The 17784-nt window shown below is 45.0% G+C and overlaps 2 protein-coding genes across 10 annotated transcripts in view; both read right to left on the reverse strand.

Moving 5' to 3' along the window:
- Positions 1-17784, reverse strand: part of SERPINE2 (serpin family E member 2) — a 606689-nt gene that overhangs the window by 175358 nt on the left and 413547 nt on the right. The window lies entirely within an intron of this gene.
- DOCK10 (dedicator of cytokinesis 10) overlaps positions 10174-17784 on the reverse strand; it is a 136339-nt gene continuing 128728 nt past the window's right edge. For all 9 annotated transcript variants that reach the window (XM_052686394.1, XM_052686393.1, XM_052686392.1 and 6 more), the window contains 5 exons: positions 17482-17692; positions 15093-15283; positions 14291-14391; positions 13815-13953; positions 10174-10887 (listed from right to left, as the gene is read on the reverse strand). In XM_052686394.1, coding sequence (XP_052542354.1) covers positions 10768-10887; positions 13815-13953; positions 14291-14391; positions 15093-15283; positions 17482-17692 — 762 coding nt within the window. In that variant the 3' untranslated portion in view covers positions 10174-10767. The remainder of the gene's footprint in view (positions 10888-13814; positions 13954-14290; positions 14392-15092; positions 15284-17481; positions 17693-17784) is intronic.

Genomic DNA, 17784 nt, shown 5'->3' on the forward strand with positions numbered 1-17784 from the left:
GAGAAAGGATTATGAGGATCGCAAATGTATAAAATGTGCACAAAACCCCCACCAGCAAGCCAAAAGTGAATGCAGGCAGCACTTGCATGATGTGTGTGGGCAGAATTTCCTGCCCTGCTGACACTGAGCTCACACAGCTCCCCAGGGGCCAGGCACGGTGTTGGCTGGCTGGCTGCTGGGAGCATCTGCCTTTGTCCATTAAGTCTTACAGTTCTATGCACTCCTGGCTCCTCTAGATAAATCCAAGGGGATACATCTGAATAGTAACTTCCAAAAGAAAAAATACTCAGTATCTCACATATGGTTATGATGTTAGAGCAAAACGTGAGAGACCTACTACTAAAATCATGAAGACCTGTTGCAGTGCAAAATGCCATCCCTATAAAAAATTATGCTTCATTAGCTTGGAGAACTCATTGCTACAAGTTATCCTGCTAGTAAAAGGCTTACCAAGATTTCTGCCTGCCTTAGCCCTCTGTGTGTAAGCGGCAATGGCCACAATTATGGCCTGAAAATATACGAAGCCTTTTATTCACACAAAAATCTCAGAGTTTCATGCTTTGAGATGTGACTTGGACTGTTGGTAAGGTGAGGTTAAAAAACAAAACAAAACAAAACAAAACAACCTCACTCCATAGTTATTTCTTCTGTTAAAGCAGCCAACAGTGCATTGACACAAGACCCGGTGCCAGACTTGGTGCAGGCCAGTGCTGCCAAGGCAGCTCTAAAGGGAATGATAAAATAATCAGCAATATTCCTGTTACTATTAAGTAACCAGTGCTTTTCGTCCACAGATCACAAAGCATCAGTTGTAAGACATCTACACTGCTAGCTTGATAACTCTGAAAACTTTTTCCCTTTGGGAGAAAACGTTGACATTTGCCAGTGCCCCCTGCACGCTGAGTGCACATCCTGACACAAAGGCTCCCAAGCGAGGTGCCTCCAGGGCAGAACTCTCTAAAGTGTCTACGTGCATTGACTCAGAAGTCTGCCAGAACCAAGCAAAGCATATGCTGAAACCCAGCGCTATGGGGTCAGAGTGCTTTTGAAAGCGAGATGTGTTCCCTGCCTGGGTCTAAATTTACTTGTTAAAATGCTGTAAAGCACCTGACCCTGAAACATTCTTACAACAAAACAGGTGTAAGTGTTCAAGCCCATGGTTTTCTCCTGCTTAAGTGCACACTTGGAGGCTGTTTGGGCTGTCTCTGTTTTAAGCACAGCATGATTGGCACTAAAAGCAGCTATGTGAAGGGAGTCACACCGTGTGTAACAGCAGCGGGAGGGTCTGGAGCTGCTGAGTATCACAGACTCACCATTAGAGCCTTTACTTTAAATTATTGCTGTGTGTTGGAGAGCTTTTCGCCAGCGAGCAGAGGTGCTCACAACTTCTCCAGGAGCCATTCCATTCAATATAGAGCCCTGAGAACATTATTCTCGAGGCTGAAAGCATTAATTTGCAATGCTTCAGCTACAGGAGCAAAATGACGTAGAGAATCTGCATCCATGCACCACATTATCATGCTTCCAGAAGCACAGCACAGTACAGAGTAACTCTGTATCCCCTCGCTCCTGGAACTTGGCTTGTCATACCTGCCTATCAGCCTGCAAAACCCCCTCTGCTCTGGTGGGAAGAACACTGCAACCCCTTCCCCCTTTCCTCACCCGCTCCTTTGTTTTTGGAAACGTAAGCTGCTAACACTGACCGTTGGGGAGGTTTGGCAGGAGGAGCAGGACATCCCACCCTAGGTATCTCCCCTCTGCTCCGTGCCTAGAGACATTTAGACAATCCGACGTATCGCTGCCGCTGAACTGAAACCCAAAGCAGAGCCACGGCCAGGTGAAACCAGGTGTGAAGACACACTGCCCCTACCTGCACCTGCGGACGTGCTCCTGGAACAGCCTCATTTTGCTGGAACTGCTGCTGGAGAAGCAGTTGGCTGGGCTCTTCCCAAGGCCTCTGCCCGCATCGCTGAGGTGCTGTGCTGCAGTGGGACAGGCGTGCAAATCGGCCCTGCCCCGCTCCTCCAGCTGCGCGCTGCTCGGGGGCTGCTTGCTGGCACGGTGCGGCCTTGAGGGTGCTGATGCTGCGGTGGAGTAGCGCCGCACCGTCATGGTGGTGTCTGTGGAGCAGAGAGAAGAGCGGAGCTGGGAACAAATGCAGCCAACTTTTGGGAGAGCCCTGCCTTAGGAATATTTGCTGGAGGGCACTCAGACTGTGACGGCAGCTGTGGCAGTGCCAGGAAGCTGTTACTGAATGCTTTTGGTGGCCTAGGTGCTACAGACAGCACAGACTGCACTCACCAGCCTGACCCTGAAGCCACCACATCCACTTCTGGACAACTGCTTCTCACCTAACAGCATTTTTGCTCTTTCTGCTTCACTAAATCTTCCATGAGTGCCAACCAAGCTACAAATGAGGAAATACTCCATCTTCTCCCCACTCTAGTAAGAGTGGGAAAAGACAGCCTTCCTTTCCTGTTTATTGCCTCGTTTCTCCCTCAGACAAAACTAACTGCCTATCTGCAAGAAGAACCTGCACCTCTGATGCGGTGTGTGAAACATCTCCCATTTGTTACTGCTAGGAGATTGTTCCCAGCTTTTTCTGAAGTGAGGTGACAACACAATTACAGCTATTGGTCCTTTTCAGAGGACAGAAACACCCAAAACAGCACTGCGGTAGCCCATACCCACAAAATCTCATGGCACCAAATCAAATTCTGCTTAAATAAAGACAAACTGAGGTCTGAGCAGAACGCCTCAAGAACAGCAAAGCACTACACTGAGCCCAGTACAGGGGTGCAGGCACCATATAGAGGGTCACAGACACCTCTAACATGGGTCTGGATGTGGGCACTGAAGGAGGCTGGAGCACATGGTTATGTCTGCTAGATACACAGCTGTGGCCCACCTTTGTCTCCCTGCAGATCCATAACAGCCCAACTGGAGTCACACACGAACGTCACTGTACCTGCCTGATCCACTGGGGCCGTGGACAATGCATCAGATCCTTCTGTGGGGCAGGACAGGCTGCCCATCTCCCTGCTGCCACCTCGCACAGCGGCACTCAGCCCACAGGTACGCAGCTCTTCTCTCAACATCCGGTTTTCCTGCTCCAGCTTGTCGATCTGGGAGTGCATCTCGCGGATGACCTGAAGGAGGTCCCTCTCCATGGCCTCCCCGACCTACTGAAGGCTCAGCTGGCAGCGAGCTCTTCCTGCACTTAAAGCAGAGCCTGTGCCCTCTTTCACCACCAGCATTGCTGGATGAAGCCATCAGGTTGCTAAGAGAGGGCCCATGATTTATTCATCCCAAGTGTCACTTTTCAGAGCTGAGCCCTACATGCTGGCACAAATCAGTGACATCTCAGTGCTGCTCCACCAACAGAGCCCTTCTCTGTGCCTTCACTTGCTGCAGGGTTGAGGTATTCCATGGGACCAAGGCAGAAGAGTCCGCCTGGAACCCACATCCCTCAGGTGATACATGAATGCAACCCTGCATCTGCTGCACCAAGCGTGTGGCCTTTGCTGTGTCATCTTCTTTTTCTTCTTTGCAGAAGTTCATCTTCTCTTGACTGACAGCAGGCACAGAGCTTGCACTGCACCAAAGCCTCCAAAGAAACAGTGTTCCACGTAACCTCACCCTGCTGCTCCTAATGCCTTTAGTGCCTGTGGAGCAAAGGGCCACCATGGGGATGAGCTGGAGGAACTGGTGGAGCTCTGTGTGCCTGTCAGCACATTCCCTGTGACCAGACAGCACCACACCTGCAGCCTGGTGGAAATTCAGTGTGGTCCAAGGCATATGTGAAACACCTTGAAGTCATTTAACATAAATAACAGAGCTTCTCCCATCTGAACTTCTTCAGCAAGCTTCAAAAGACATTGAACAAGGGGGAGGTTTATTCACCTTCAGCCACATCCAGATCTCTCCACTAAAAACAACTGAACAGGGGGGTGAAGTTGGGGCAGGTGAAGGGATGTAGCAGCCGCAGTGCCCTGATTTCCATGCAGCAGGTTGGCCCTGTCCCTGCAGGCTGTATGAGCTGCATACTGACTAGCATTGCTGCAGCAAACATACAGACACTGGGAGGAGCTCACATTTTTGCTCACACCCTCCTGGCACACTGCATGAAGTCTGGGGACGTTTGTGAGTGTTTTCTCCTGAAAACTGATTTCAAGGGCTGCTGAGCTCTTGTGGGAAGAGCAGTGCCATCGCAACCCAACCGCAGCAACGCAGCTGAAACGTCACCTCTGCAAAAGGAGCTTCTCTGAGCCAGCTGCAGCACAGCAATTTGTCTGTTTAACTGGTACGTAATCTGTCAATGCCCACTGAACATCCTTTGTGTTTTGCCAGCACCATTCTTGGTCCTCCCAGCTGCCTGAGCCCCAGTATGTGCACCACATGCACACAGGAGATCCCACGCAATGAAACATCAGTGACACGAACTGCTTTGACTCTTGAGTACTCGAGGCTCTGAAAAGGGTCTCATTTCCAGCAGGGGATGCTCAATGCTTTCTGAAAACCAGGCTTAACCCGAACACGGGAAACACTGAGATGCACAAGGCACATCCAGAAACCTCAACTGTGTTTTGGACAGCTGAGCATGTCTATATAGGAACACTTCATACTTTCAGAGAGCACTTCAATGCCTGCATGTGGCATTTGATGCCTCTGGGCTCCTTTTCCTTTAAACAGCCGCAGGTTGGTCCGCAGCAGTGGGAATTATTCTGCTGTGTGCCAGCTCCCTGCAAGCACAACATATGCTGCTGGGCACAAACCTGCCTCTCGTGCATGAAAATACGTGCAGCAGGAGACGTTCATAAATAGGAATGGGGCCTTTAGCTACCCACACAGGGATGGGAGGGCTTACAAAGTAAAGCAGTGGTCACTTATGGGATATGGACTCATGGTTACTGAGCAGTGCAAAGCAGAAATCCATTTTAAATCTGGAAGAGACATTATTTCTTAATCAATTTTCTATTCTCAAACAAAAAATACCACATAAAATGCACGCCACGTTATACGTACCCAACTCAATATGATTCTGTATGCAACTTGCATACATACATTGAAAAATGCTTACATGACTGAAACTGTAAGAAATGCCATAGGACTGTTGCAGGTTCTGAAAATATATTGCACGGTCACAGATTGCTATGAGTAGTGCCATAGTAATGGCATGGTGATGAGGAATAGCTCCTAAATTTGAGGCATAAGGCCAGGAATGCAGACCACAAGCCATGTTAGCAAAGGGGAGCGTGCCCCATCCACGGATCACCTCGCTCACCAAGATTTCTCCTTGTTTTGGAAATAACCCATGCCCATGGTCTCTGCTCAGTGACAGCAACAAGTGATTGTTGCTAACTAAGGCATCTGGGGAGCAGAGCACAAAGTGCAAACAGAAAATGCATCTTATATCAATTTGATAGGAAACTGATAGGATGAAAGGGAAACATGCACTTCATTACCACCAGCATTGTAACGTTCAGGAGGAGGCATTCACCTGTGAAAATTTTGCAATACTGAGAATTTTCAAAAAAATAACATCAACACAACGTATGTAGCACTCATGTATGCATCCCATGGGGACTACAACTCCTGTCCTGAAGGACACCCATCACTCAGCCTGCACCCACACTGCCCGGTTGTGCCAGGACCACAGGAATGCACCAGCAGCTGGCTGTAGACCTGGATGTGAAGCTGATGGTCCTTCCACAGTCAAGGTAACAGTTCTACATGGGCTTACCTATTTGTGTCTTTTGGATTAATTTTATTTATCTCAGCACAATTCACTTAACTGAGAAACACATTCTGTTCCTTCCTTTTCTTCTCTTCCTTTTCCATCCTTCTCCTTCCTGCCTTTCCCTATTGCTTAGATGCTGTTCTCAAAATCCCTTATCTCTGCTTGCATTTAATATTATTCACATTCTTCAATTTTAACTGCCTTGCTTCAAAGCTCATCTTACGGCTTTAATTTGCTCATTATGAGTGTATAAAACTCATTCTTTCTGTGATAATTTAAATTTTACCACATACTAAACTTGCTAGAAATTGGGAAATATATTCAAACACAAATCAAATGCTTCTAAATTATCCTCGCTAGATCATCTGTCCTGAAGATTCATCCTCCCCTATCAATCATAGCTGTAATACTGAGTTGTCAGACACCAGCTTAAAAAATGCTCAAAGCTAAGCTGCAACGCAGCCACTGCCTCATTTCAACATGTGCAGTGCTCCGTTTTTTGCACCGAGCCCCAGAGCACTGTGCTCAATGCTGCAGTGAATCTCACCTGCCTTGGTTCCCAGCGCAGCCCTGCTGGCATCATGCAGCCACCAACACTCCATGAGCAGGGCCATGGAAGCACGCATGGCCTTCCCCAGCACTGCACACCATCACCCTGCTCCTCACTTGGATATTACTCAAGAAACAGAAATCCCTGTTCAGACCAACGTTATGTTGCCAGCATACTGTCTCTCCAGTGAACGTTAAGATATAATTACCCTGTAAGGAATGATTCCTATTAAACATTTAACACGCCTCCCTCTAATTGAAATCTAAGCCTTTGGTTGCGGTTGGGTGTCACTAAAGATGTGATTAAACATAAAATATGTATAACGCTTAATTCCTTTAGGCGTGCTGGGAGAGATTCCACTAACTTTTTTTTTTTTTTTTTTTTTTTTTACTCCAGAACTTCTCATTGCTGGATTTCATTTGATCATAGAATCATTAATGCTGAAATGACCAATAATATAATCTAGTCCACCCATCAGCCCATGCCTGTTCTAGGCCAGGTCTCTCAGTGCCACACCTGCCCTTTTCATGAGCACCTCCAGAGCTGGTGACTCCACCACTGCCCTGGGCAGCCCACCTGAGGCATGAGCAGCCATTTGAGGCTGTTGCAGAGCAGGAGCAGGCTGAGGTGTGCCCCAGTGCCCTGGCAGCCCTTGGCAGCCCCTGCTGCCAGTCCTCAGCAGCCTGCCTAGAGATGGGCACTGCATGGAGTGTCCCAGGGTCGCTCCTCTTTGGGAACTCCCTGCCTCAGATCCCTGTAGGTGCTTGGCTTGGGGAGGTGTTTATCCTACATTTTCACTGCTTGGAACAGCTTGCTGCTTGCATGAAGTGCTGCACACAGTAGTTGAAGGCTCGGTGTCTCTCAGACACTGAATAGCAGTGGGGACTCAGGGCACTAGCGTGCTTGGCGGCTGTGCCCGACACTGGAAGATCATGCTCAGTCCTCGTTTCTGTCACAAAACACAATAGAAAAGTGACTCTCAAAGGAGGAAGGCCTCCCCAGGGTGGGCCGTGCTGGAAAGCAATGTGGGGAAGGCTGCTGTGTCTGTGCACCAGGGGGATGCAGCTCCCCAGCCTCCTCCCTCCAGAGCCACCGGGAAGTCCTCAGTCTGCCCGGGAGTTAAGTTACAGGTGTTTTCCCTCTAATTTCCATACCGTGATATTTATTCATGACTCAGGCAGCAATTCATGATGCAAGGGCACCACAGGAGAGCTGGAAAGGAAATTTGTGAGGGAGATATTCTGCTAAGGTGGCAAAAGAACAGCTGGCCTGGGAATCAGAGTGTTGTCTTCCTCAAATAGGTTAGATTGTATGAAAGACCTTAGTGCTAATTAACAAATCCTAGAAGAAAAAAAAAAAAGGATACATTAAGCTTGCTATGAAATAAAAGACATTATTCATTTGCACTGTAGTAAAAAAAACAAAAACAAACAGGACTTCAGTACCTGACACAGTACAAAATCGAGCATAGCTCCTGGTCCTGCTGAACACCTCACTGCTTGCAGTGTCCTTCACCTCAGTGCCAGCCCAGGGCAGCCACTGGCCATGGGAGCACTGCTTTGTTGCCAGCAGGCCTGCCCCTCCTGGGGCTGCAAAGATGGGCTGTGGACACCGTGCTGATGAGCACTTTTGCAGAAAGCATCTCCCAGAGGTGTTGGGGTTGAAGTCTGAGAGAGGGCTGCACCTCTCTGTGCCTCCAGACTACTTTGTAATAGGTACAAGGAAGCATCTGGCCTTAAAAATCCACACATTCTCCTCCAACATCAGCGCAAGCACAGCAGGAAACCACGAGTGCTACCTCAGTTCTAAGTGCAGAGAGAAACAATTTTCTGCACAAATAACATTCGTAAATCCAGCAGCAGAATATTTCATCACTTCTGCAATATCAAAGTCATACTGCAGGGCACAAAAAGAGCAACAGTGTCAGTAAGGGTCATCACAATTGAGTGATTGGCTTCTGTCTTGATTACTCATTGCAAACTGTCAGTCCTTCACAAATCTGCTACGAATAGTTACGAGGCATGCTGACTTTTTTCCCCTCCCTTACATGGAGCTATTTACTGCTCCTAAGCATGACAGGCCTGCACAAGAGGCAGAGCCCCATGCTCTCAGGAGGAGCCCACCACCACGGGCCAGCCTGCTTTCTCTCTTGCTCCAGAAGCCAAGGATCACTGCCAGACTTGGGCAGATTTCTAAAAACTCAAATTCCTCCCCTGAAACCGTGGCTCTTCTGTTTTGTACCTTCTAAGCTCGCACTTACAAGCCCTCTGACGCAGAACTGGTTGACATAATGGAGAAAGTGTTTAGGGATTTAAAAGCCCACAGATTGGGGTGGATGTGGGATTCAGCTCTGAAACATCCATCCCCTGCAGTTCTGGTAGCTGAATTTTGTGGCAGCAAAGCAACAAACCACATTTCGTAACAACTCTACAGCCTCACACTCTTCTGCATTTGTCATCTTCTCCCCTGAAAGCTGGAACAATTCATGGTCACTGCTTTGTCTCTCCCCCTGTTGTAGATCTGGTTCAAAGCTAATGTCTGCTAATTGCTTTCATGCAACTATGTTGAAAGTGCTTGGACACAGCAGGAGAGCAAATGCCATCTGGAATAATGAAATTCAAGCCTGATCATCTCAGATACCAGTAATAAGGTAACAGCTAGCATAGGGGCTCAATTTTCAACCCCCGAGAAGTCTGCAAAGCTGGCTGCTCAAAATGAAGCAAAACAAACCCCACAACTCTTAGACTGAAAAATGAAACCCATTCTGAGTTCAAGTAATTGAGAAAACAATCCAGGGATCTCCCCAGCCTAGTGTCAGCTTGATGCGTCTCTCAGTGCAAACCATCCTTTAGCAATACGTGTTGTTTCCAAAGAAGCTCAACAGATTTAGTGGCTCAGTTCTTGTTAATATTAATTAGAAATCACCTTGACGTCTTCTGAGGTACCCTCCATCAACACAAACCACAGTAAATGCAAACTGAGTTCTTGGCATTAAACCAGTGAGTCCAAACAAATCCAAAGTCTAGTGAGAACAGGACTTCGGGCCCAGGGCTCAGAGACCCACCTCCTCTATGCTGGGGGCTCCTATTGCCATCACCAATGACTGCATTCTCCCATCCACATAAACCATCAGGTAATTCCACGAATTAATACATATGTAGCATACAGCAGGTTAAAACCTGGGCTCAGATCACTCCTTTGCATAGGATGATTTCAAACATCACAGTGTCTAAAGAGCAGAGCTGGACTTTCTGAGGACAGGATGAGGAGCATGTCAGGCTCCCCATCCCACTGTATGGTTGCACTGTGCTTTCCCTGTGAACACACTGCATGGCACGAGCGGACGGACAATCACAAGAGCCAGGTATTGCTTTGCCACCTGGGATTGTTCATGGGAATGCAGAGCTGGTGACACATCAGTCACAGTGGAGTGGATTTCCTTCTCTATGTACCACAGATAGCAAAGGCAGAGGAATAAACAAGGACTGCGGGGGAACTGAGGTTGAAAGGAACTCAGAAGAGCTGACAGAGTAGGTTTACTTCATCCCAGCGTGATGCAGAACCATCTCACTTGAGGCACACAGTTTCCCCAACAGGCTGTAGGCAAAACTTAGGAATGCAAACTTCAAGGGAAGAAGAGCAGAGATTTCCTTGCCCTCAAGCAGGACTACGTGACCCTTATTTCTCAAGGCGACCTCAATTTAAGACCATTCCTACAATCTGAAGCCATATTCTGCAGATGGTCATAAACTTCCCTCATCAGAGGCCATAACACAACGCACAGACAGGAAGCAAGAGGCATCCTGATCTCCACTGCTCTGCAATGTAACGATACGGGAATGAACCGATGCACAGGTCCTTAAAGAGGAAGTTTTATGGACGCTTTAAACACATACACAAATATTTTAATATAATAGTAACTGAAATGTTATCCATATTCTTAGTACGGCCATAATTAACTAAAAACATATTTTTTAAATTTTGTAAAAATGACATATTTTACACATCTTCTATTTACAATTGCAATATACTTAAATGTTATAAAACATCCACTCTGACCTTTAAAATATATGTATACTAGGACTTAGTATTAGATATATTATCATTTATAGCAAACTTAGGGTTTGCTATGTAGCTACCTGTTCAGTGGAAATTGTATGATCAGCCTTAATAAAGACTTAATAAAGACTGCTCAAAACCAAAAACTGACAGCAACAACAACAACAAAAAAAAAAGACAGGGAATGTGCAAATATTGGGGCAGGCAAAAAAAAAAAAATCAAGCTTGCAGTTTTTAAAAAAACATCACTGTGAAAACTTCCAATAAATTAAAATCATAACACATGTCTTTTTTTTTTTTTCCTGGCATTGTCCGTGACCAAATTATTTTTCAGTACTATTAATCTAATAGGAAATGAAAACAAAACATCATCATCCCAGTCCTTCCATGGCTGCATGCTCCCCCACTCATGCCTCCATCAAGCATCAGGGTTGGATGGGGTGGCTGCTGCTGGCGCAGACGAGCTGGCTCTATTGATGATTCGTGAATACGTGCGCTCCATTCCTTGCTGTTTTGCTGAATCCTCCTTGTATGCAATCTTGTCATTAAAGAGAACAGAAGAAAAAATGGTGAGAGAGATCTGGATATCTTGGTTTTTGTAGTACTTATTATCTAAGCAGTCATTTCCCGTTTTTAGGTCATTAGATAACAATCTGCTGGAGAGAAAGGATCCCTGCTGAGGAGCCAGAAGTGACCAGAGGCTGCAGCAAGAAGGAGCGGGTCCCCTGAGCTGGGGGATACATGGGCCTGGGGTGCAAGTCACAGGCTTCTGCCAGCAGTGCTTCATGGGGCCCTCTGACCAAAGTTTCTCCAGCAGCTCTCATGCAATCCCAGCCGAGAAGTCACAACATCTTACAGAACCAGCAAACACCTTCACTAGCATCTCCTCAGCATGGTATGGAACTGCTCCCAGCTTGGCCCATGCAGTCACTCAAAGAATGCAGGATCCCCCCAGACCTTCTCACACACATCAACCACAAGACTGTGTCCAACAGCAGCCCTGGAGCCAACATCCTGGGGCGAGAAAGAGCTGAGCCGCATGGCCAGGGAAGAACAGTGGCCAAATCTTGCTCCACCTTGCATTAGCTGCAGCTTTTAGCAAAGAAGACTTCCTTTTGTTCCCTAAAAATGTTCCACTTAGCCATAGCTATTTTCCCCGTTTCAATATACACATTCCCTTGGCAGTCATCAGTGGTGGCAAAGAAACCTCTTGGTGCCATCAACCCTCAGACACCCCGGGCAGCTGGTCACAGCACAGCTTAGCCATGCCACATTTATTGCTCAGGCAAGCACATTTCTTGGCCTCAGGAGGATCCCGGTGAGCTGCTTCACTGACCAACCCAAGTTTATGGCTAGGATCCTAACAACACGTGTCTCAACACATCAGGAATAATACACCACAGCAGCTTTTTGTTTTTTGTTAAAAAAAATAACACCTCCCTGAGCCTAAGGGAATCATTAGGCTTGAAACTAAATGAACACAGCACATACAAAAACCATCAAGTGAGAGAGTACATGACATTAAAAGAAAAAAGATGTAAGAAAAACGAACATACCACTTTTGGCTATAGTATTGAGGGAAATGTTAGACAGGGAAGAAGAGAAGCTGTATAAGCAAGGACCATGACAGAGCTGTCAGAAAAGAAGAACAAAACAAAACAAAAAAGAGAAAAACATATGGTGATGAAAGAGTCATTATCAGTGGGTGAGCAAGCAAAAAACTCTCTAGATCATGACAGTGAGAAAGATGACAACGCTTACTGTCTTCGTAAAGAGCACAGTTATAATACAGACTTAAGCATTCCAACTGCAAAATAAATATTTTGGCTACAGTTTACAGTAGGTGATTTGCTGAAGGCAATGCTCTGCTCAGGAGCAGGGGTTTGTGCATTCCTCACAGAGGAATGGATTGTTTCCAGAAAGCCACACTGCACAGAAAACTTCTAAGTGCCCACAGTTATTAAGTGGGAGACTAGCTTCTGAACAGACTTTCAAAGTCTGCTGATTTTGGTTAAAGCTTTTTTAAGCAAAAGTCAATTTTGTCTTCCGTTGGATCAACTCTGTTACACATTAGCACAGTTATGTACACAGGGCATTCTGCTTTATTTTGCCTCTTCTCTTGCATGAGGAAAACTCCAAGCACACGGATGCAGATAATAAAAACAGCTGTGAATATTTAATAGAGTTCCCTGAATATTTTATGCATGCTGAAACTCATGGGCTGCTCATGACTAATTTAAGCTGACTATCTTCCATTTTTGTGGGGAACACGAGGCATACGGTACCATCTCTGAACGTTAAGCAGCCAAAGTAACTTCCACCAGAGAGCAATGAGCAACCAAAGACACCTTTAGTAGAACAGTGATCAATATTATTTATGATGAAATTACTGAAATGCACGAGGTTCACAAATCCTTACGCATCTAACTGGGAAGGGAGCACAGTTGACACAACAGCAACCACTGAGCCTGACCTCTGGCACGCACCAAGCCCTCAAAGCAGTTATGCAGGTTTATACCCTGGGAAAAGCCAGCTTCATTTCTCTGTAAGAACAGCAATGGGCCAAAAAAATCTTGTAAACCATTATTCTCCTCACACGTGAAGATGAAGAACATGGCATGGTCTAGTGGGGTGGAATCAGGCACCATCATTGAGATGCCATCATTGATACCAATGGTGAAATAAAGTAACTGCACACGAGTAGCACCTATCTGTACTACAGGCAACTAGGCATACAGAGCAGCTGGGAAAGAATAAATGCTTCTCAGGCACAGCATAAGGTGGCCTACCCACAACCATACAGAGGTACAATTAAGCATGCTTTAATTTGCAAGTAGTGTGCAGAATAGCTTAATTATTATTTACATTATAACATAAAGCAATAAGTATCTGCATAGATACAGCATAGTGTGAATTTCAGTTCAGTATTATGGCACAGCATATAATGCAACCATGAATACTAACCCTAAAGTTCCTAGTAGCTAAAATGGAGTTTTTTGACATTATACTTTAAAAAAAATAATAATAAGTCACTCTTACTCTGAAAGCCGAACACAAACATAAACTATTGAAATATCTTCTCCAGTTGTAAGTTAGGTCTTAAATGCAATTTACTGTTTTAATTAAATATGTCACAGGACATATTTAGGACAAAGCTGGCTGGCACAGAACAGTAGTTTAAATGATATTCTTTCCATGCCTTTGGACCTCAGTCTACAGTCCCATTAACATTCAGGTTTTCAATATCCAACAAGATGAGCAGAAGACAAATCTCTGTCAGGCAAGCCAGTTCACTGTATGTAATACAGCTGAAGTGAAGAAAAAAATAGTGGAACTATGCTTTCTCAATTACTGTTGCACTACCCAATCTTACTTCTAGATTCCTGCTTTACAACTTCCTTTGTCACTACAAGAAACAATGTGCTTTCATTTGGCCTGAAACATCATTAAAGCAGACAAACTAACCTGCTCATTCATAACTGCAGAGAGCTCGCTGAGCATATCTCTATAGTGAGACTTCATTTCTCCCTGATATTCAAATTGGTCCTCCTTAATAAGGCGTTCGTTGACATCAAGAGCATGCCCGCATGCTTCTGCAAATTGCCTACAAACACAAAACCACATAGAACAACCATACAAATATTGCAGTAATGAAAATAAATACATCCATACACATATACATATATCACTACTGTACCTCTTCCTCTCCTTGCACATTATACCTTGCTAGAAATTAATTTCAGAAATCATCCTCAAATTAAGAGGAAGACTGGCTGTCCCTAACCTCCTGGGATAGGTTGAAGCTTCAGTAAATGTTCTCCTGAGAATGACTTGTAGGATACAGCAAATGCAGATGTAAACCAGTGTGCTTCAATTCAGAATAACTCCATGTCATGTCACTCCTCATATTAGAAGATGGCAAACCTAAGCTTAACGTTTACCTGAAGATTTCTTTCAGAAGCTTAACTTGATTATCAGGATATCTCTTTGCATTTGTTTCTTCCAGAAAAGCCCGAGCATAGGCCATTGGTCCAGCATTTACCTGGGAGAGAAATATACAGCTTAGGTGCATAAAACAAGTAGATTACTGTCCATTTTTCTTGTGCCTCAAAGGGAACTGGCCTCGGGCAACCAAGCTGGTGCAGAATATCAGAATCACTCCTCTTGCCACTTGGATGAAATCTGAAGAGTTTTACTGAGTAAAAAGGAGCTAAGTCAGCCCCACACTAACTGCAGATCTCTGCTGGCCTTTGGAGGCACTTAGCTTGTTAACCACCTAGAATGCTGTGCATTTGAAGAGAATTTCAACTAGGACACCAGAAATGCATGCATGTATCACCAGTATTAACTTTTCTAATGAAATGAAAAAATTAATCCTGAAAAACCCTCACTTTAAAGTATTTGCATATTTGGCTGTGTGACAAGCTTTATTCTCAAGGGATACATGATGGTCTTGCTAGAAAGGTCTCAACATTTATTTAGAGAAGATTTGACAGAATTAGTTATGTTTGCACATAAATCCAACACTCATCAACATCAATGGAAAGCTTTCTACTGCCATATGTTTTTTGAGCAGGCTCCAACTGCACTGGAAAACAAGATATGACCAGAAGTACAAAACAGACAAAACATGTCCAGAAGGATGAAAACCAGAATAAAAATTCAGGTGAACGGGGGAAAAAAAAACCAAACCAAAACACAACAGCCAAGAAAAACAAAAACAGCGTGTCTAATTTTCATTACCTTGACACTGACGCTTCCTTGAAGTTTAAGCTGCAGTCGGATCATGTCCACTTCTTCCATTGTGCAAAGCTGATTGAGCTCCGAGACCTTTTTGGACATCTCATCAATCGCTACTTCAATGGGGTTCAGCTCTGTGCTGGTTTGGCTTATGACTTGAATACGCTTCTTCACATATGGAAACAAGTGGCTGGCTGCTCAAATGCAAGAAATATATTAGAGAGGCTTGGCTAGCAACAAGACAGTATTTAAGAAAGCAAAACAAGTCAGTCAAAGGTTTAGACCGTATTAACTTTGACACTGTCTACACAAATGGAGTTTTAATCACTAAGTAAGCAATAGAATTCAGCAGTTCTAAACTGAATTTTTGACAGATCTGGTACTGGAAAAACATTTCCTTTTGAATTCACCACTGTTTGCTACTGAGCTCTGCCAGATGCACATGGCAGAAAGCTCTCACCACTCAGATTTCAGAATGTATTAATTCCTTCTTCTGAATTAAAGCACCAAATGATAAACCTGTAATGAACTCCAAACACCTCAAATATCCCATTGAACAAGTTTCACATCAGAGGCAGGAGCTTCTAGCTTAGCTGAATTGATTATTACATGCTAATAGATGAATCATTATCAAAGTGCCATGCTTAAAAAAAGTAAGGAGTCAGTTTTAGTATTCAACCTAATAATTACTATGGGAGCTGGTAGGGGAATCATTAATTGGTAAGGCCTCTTATTTCCAGTACAGACATTTTCATGGATGTCAAGAAACCTGGCAATGATACAGCATGGGGTACTGCCTGATCTGAGCTGTTTAACCTTCTCCTGATTATCCTACACACTTTGTAAGACCTCACAGACACCAAATAGGCCCTCCTCCAATGAGCATATGGTGCCAGGCAGCTCAGAGCTAAATGAGCTCCATATAAGAGGGTGGCTGTCACTCCTTGCACAGCAGGAAACCAAGGACTTGCAGAGCTGGAAGGTCAAGTAACAACCAGGCATGGTAGAGAGCCAGATTGCAGCCATATCACCCTCATGCTCTGTACAATACAAGGGCAGGACTCTGAAAAAGGGATGCCGAGCAGCCATCCAGTAACTTTGCCTGAGCACAAACAACTGCCATTAGTCCTCCAGCTGTCCTAATAAGCTTTGTTTTCTTCTCAAAATAAAAGCACTTCCGTTAGCACAGGAAGGAAGCAAAACTATTTGACTTGATCCAAAGGAAAACAGTGTTTCCTTCACAGAAGAGTACCAAGGTGAGGCAGTTGCCAGATGGAAAGCAGGGGAGAGGTCATCAAATTCCCCCCTAATGCTGAAGATGGAGCCAGGCTGAGACTGCTGGCAGCTGATGGTGTCATGTAACAGCCAAAGGAAATTATTCTGCTGGACCAACAGCTTTCTCTGTTTTTGCCAGATGTACCACAATGGCTGCACTTTCAAGTTAGAGAAGCTGCCTGCTTCCGTACAGATCTCAAAACTCCCAAGTGCTGCTGAGGCACTTCAAAAAACCACACACAAGCAGTTCTTCCTTTCTTCTTCTCATAAACAGAGCTGTGTCATGTAACAAGATGCCCCCAGACACAGATACCTCTTTTCTGATTTGCCAGAACAAAACATTGAGGTCACTACGCCTACATTGAAAGCACCTTTCTTCACTTTGCCCTTTGGGGAAGCACACGAGCTGAAGTTGGTGGAGAACAGGATTTTTGTCTCTGAGAAGCCTTTGCTGTGAACATCATCCTCCCTGCCTACTGTTGCTCAGGAGAGCAATGCTTCTATCTCAGGCAGTTCCTCATGCTCCCAGCCAAAATTCAGACAGGTCAGGTTTCAGTAGTAGTTTCACAGAGATTTCAGTCATGATAAAGAACTGAATGTCTTCTGTTTAACATGACTCAGTAAGAACAGACACGCAGTTCTCCCTACATTCCTGCCTTAAAACAGTGATTGTAACCACCAATGTGAAAGCTTGCCTCTCACATTAAAAATACTATGTAATGTGTCTTACTTCCATGCGGACAAAGTTCTTATCCAAGACTTACTCTTCACAGCAGAACAAGCACCCTACCTTGCTTTTAATTTCTTCTGTTTATTATTAAAAGAACACTTCTGAGTGCTAAGCTGCCTTCAGCAGAACCCCTCCCAGACCCCATCATTATAGGATGCTGACAAGGAAAGATAAAAAAAAAAGCTGACAACTTCACAAATGAAAACAACTTCACCTAAGAGGGTCAGCAGGATTCTACGAACAAACATACTTTGCAAATAGGCACGTGGAAGAGAGAAGTTATCATTCTACATAAAGTGCTGTGCCTACTATCTGCAGAAAGCTGGCACACGAATGCACTGTGAGCCTTTGCTGCCCAAAGCAGGCTGGCGGGGCAAGCAGACGTACTGGTCAGGATGGTGCGCCTCTTGCACTGCTCTTCCACACCGCCGTGCTTCTTTCCTGAGAGCGTGAAAGGTGTTTCAAACACAAACCGGTTGACGTTGTGATGCATTTCAAAGTCAGTCTTTCGATCTTCTGCTTCCTTCTCCTCAAAGAAAGGCGTGACATATGTGACCTGAATATAGGCATACTTTGGATCCAGGTCTTTGGGGTTCACCTGTGTAACAGTGGCAAGCAAACAACATTTTGTTAAGTGTGACAGACCGTCAAGGCATTTATCTCTTTTATCTACCACGGTAGTATCAACAA

This window comes from Tympanuchus pallidicinctus, unplaced genomic scaffold (genome assembly GCF_026119805.1).
Source record: "Tympanuchus pallidicinctus isolate F22 unplaced genomic scaffold, pur_lepc_1.0 scaffold22, whole genome shotgun sequence".
NCBI lineage: Eukaryota > Metazoa > Chordata > Aves > Galliformes > Phasianidae > Tympanuchus > Tympanuchus pallidicinctus.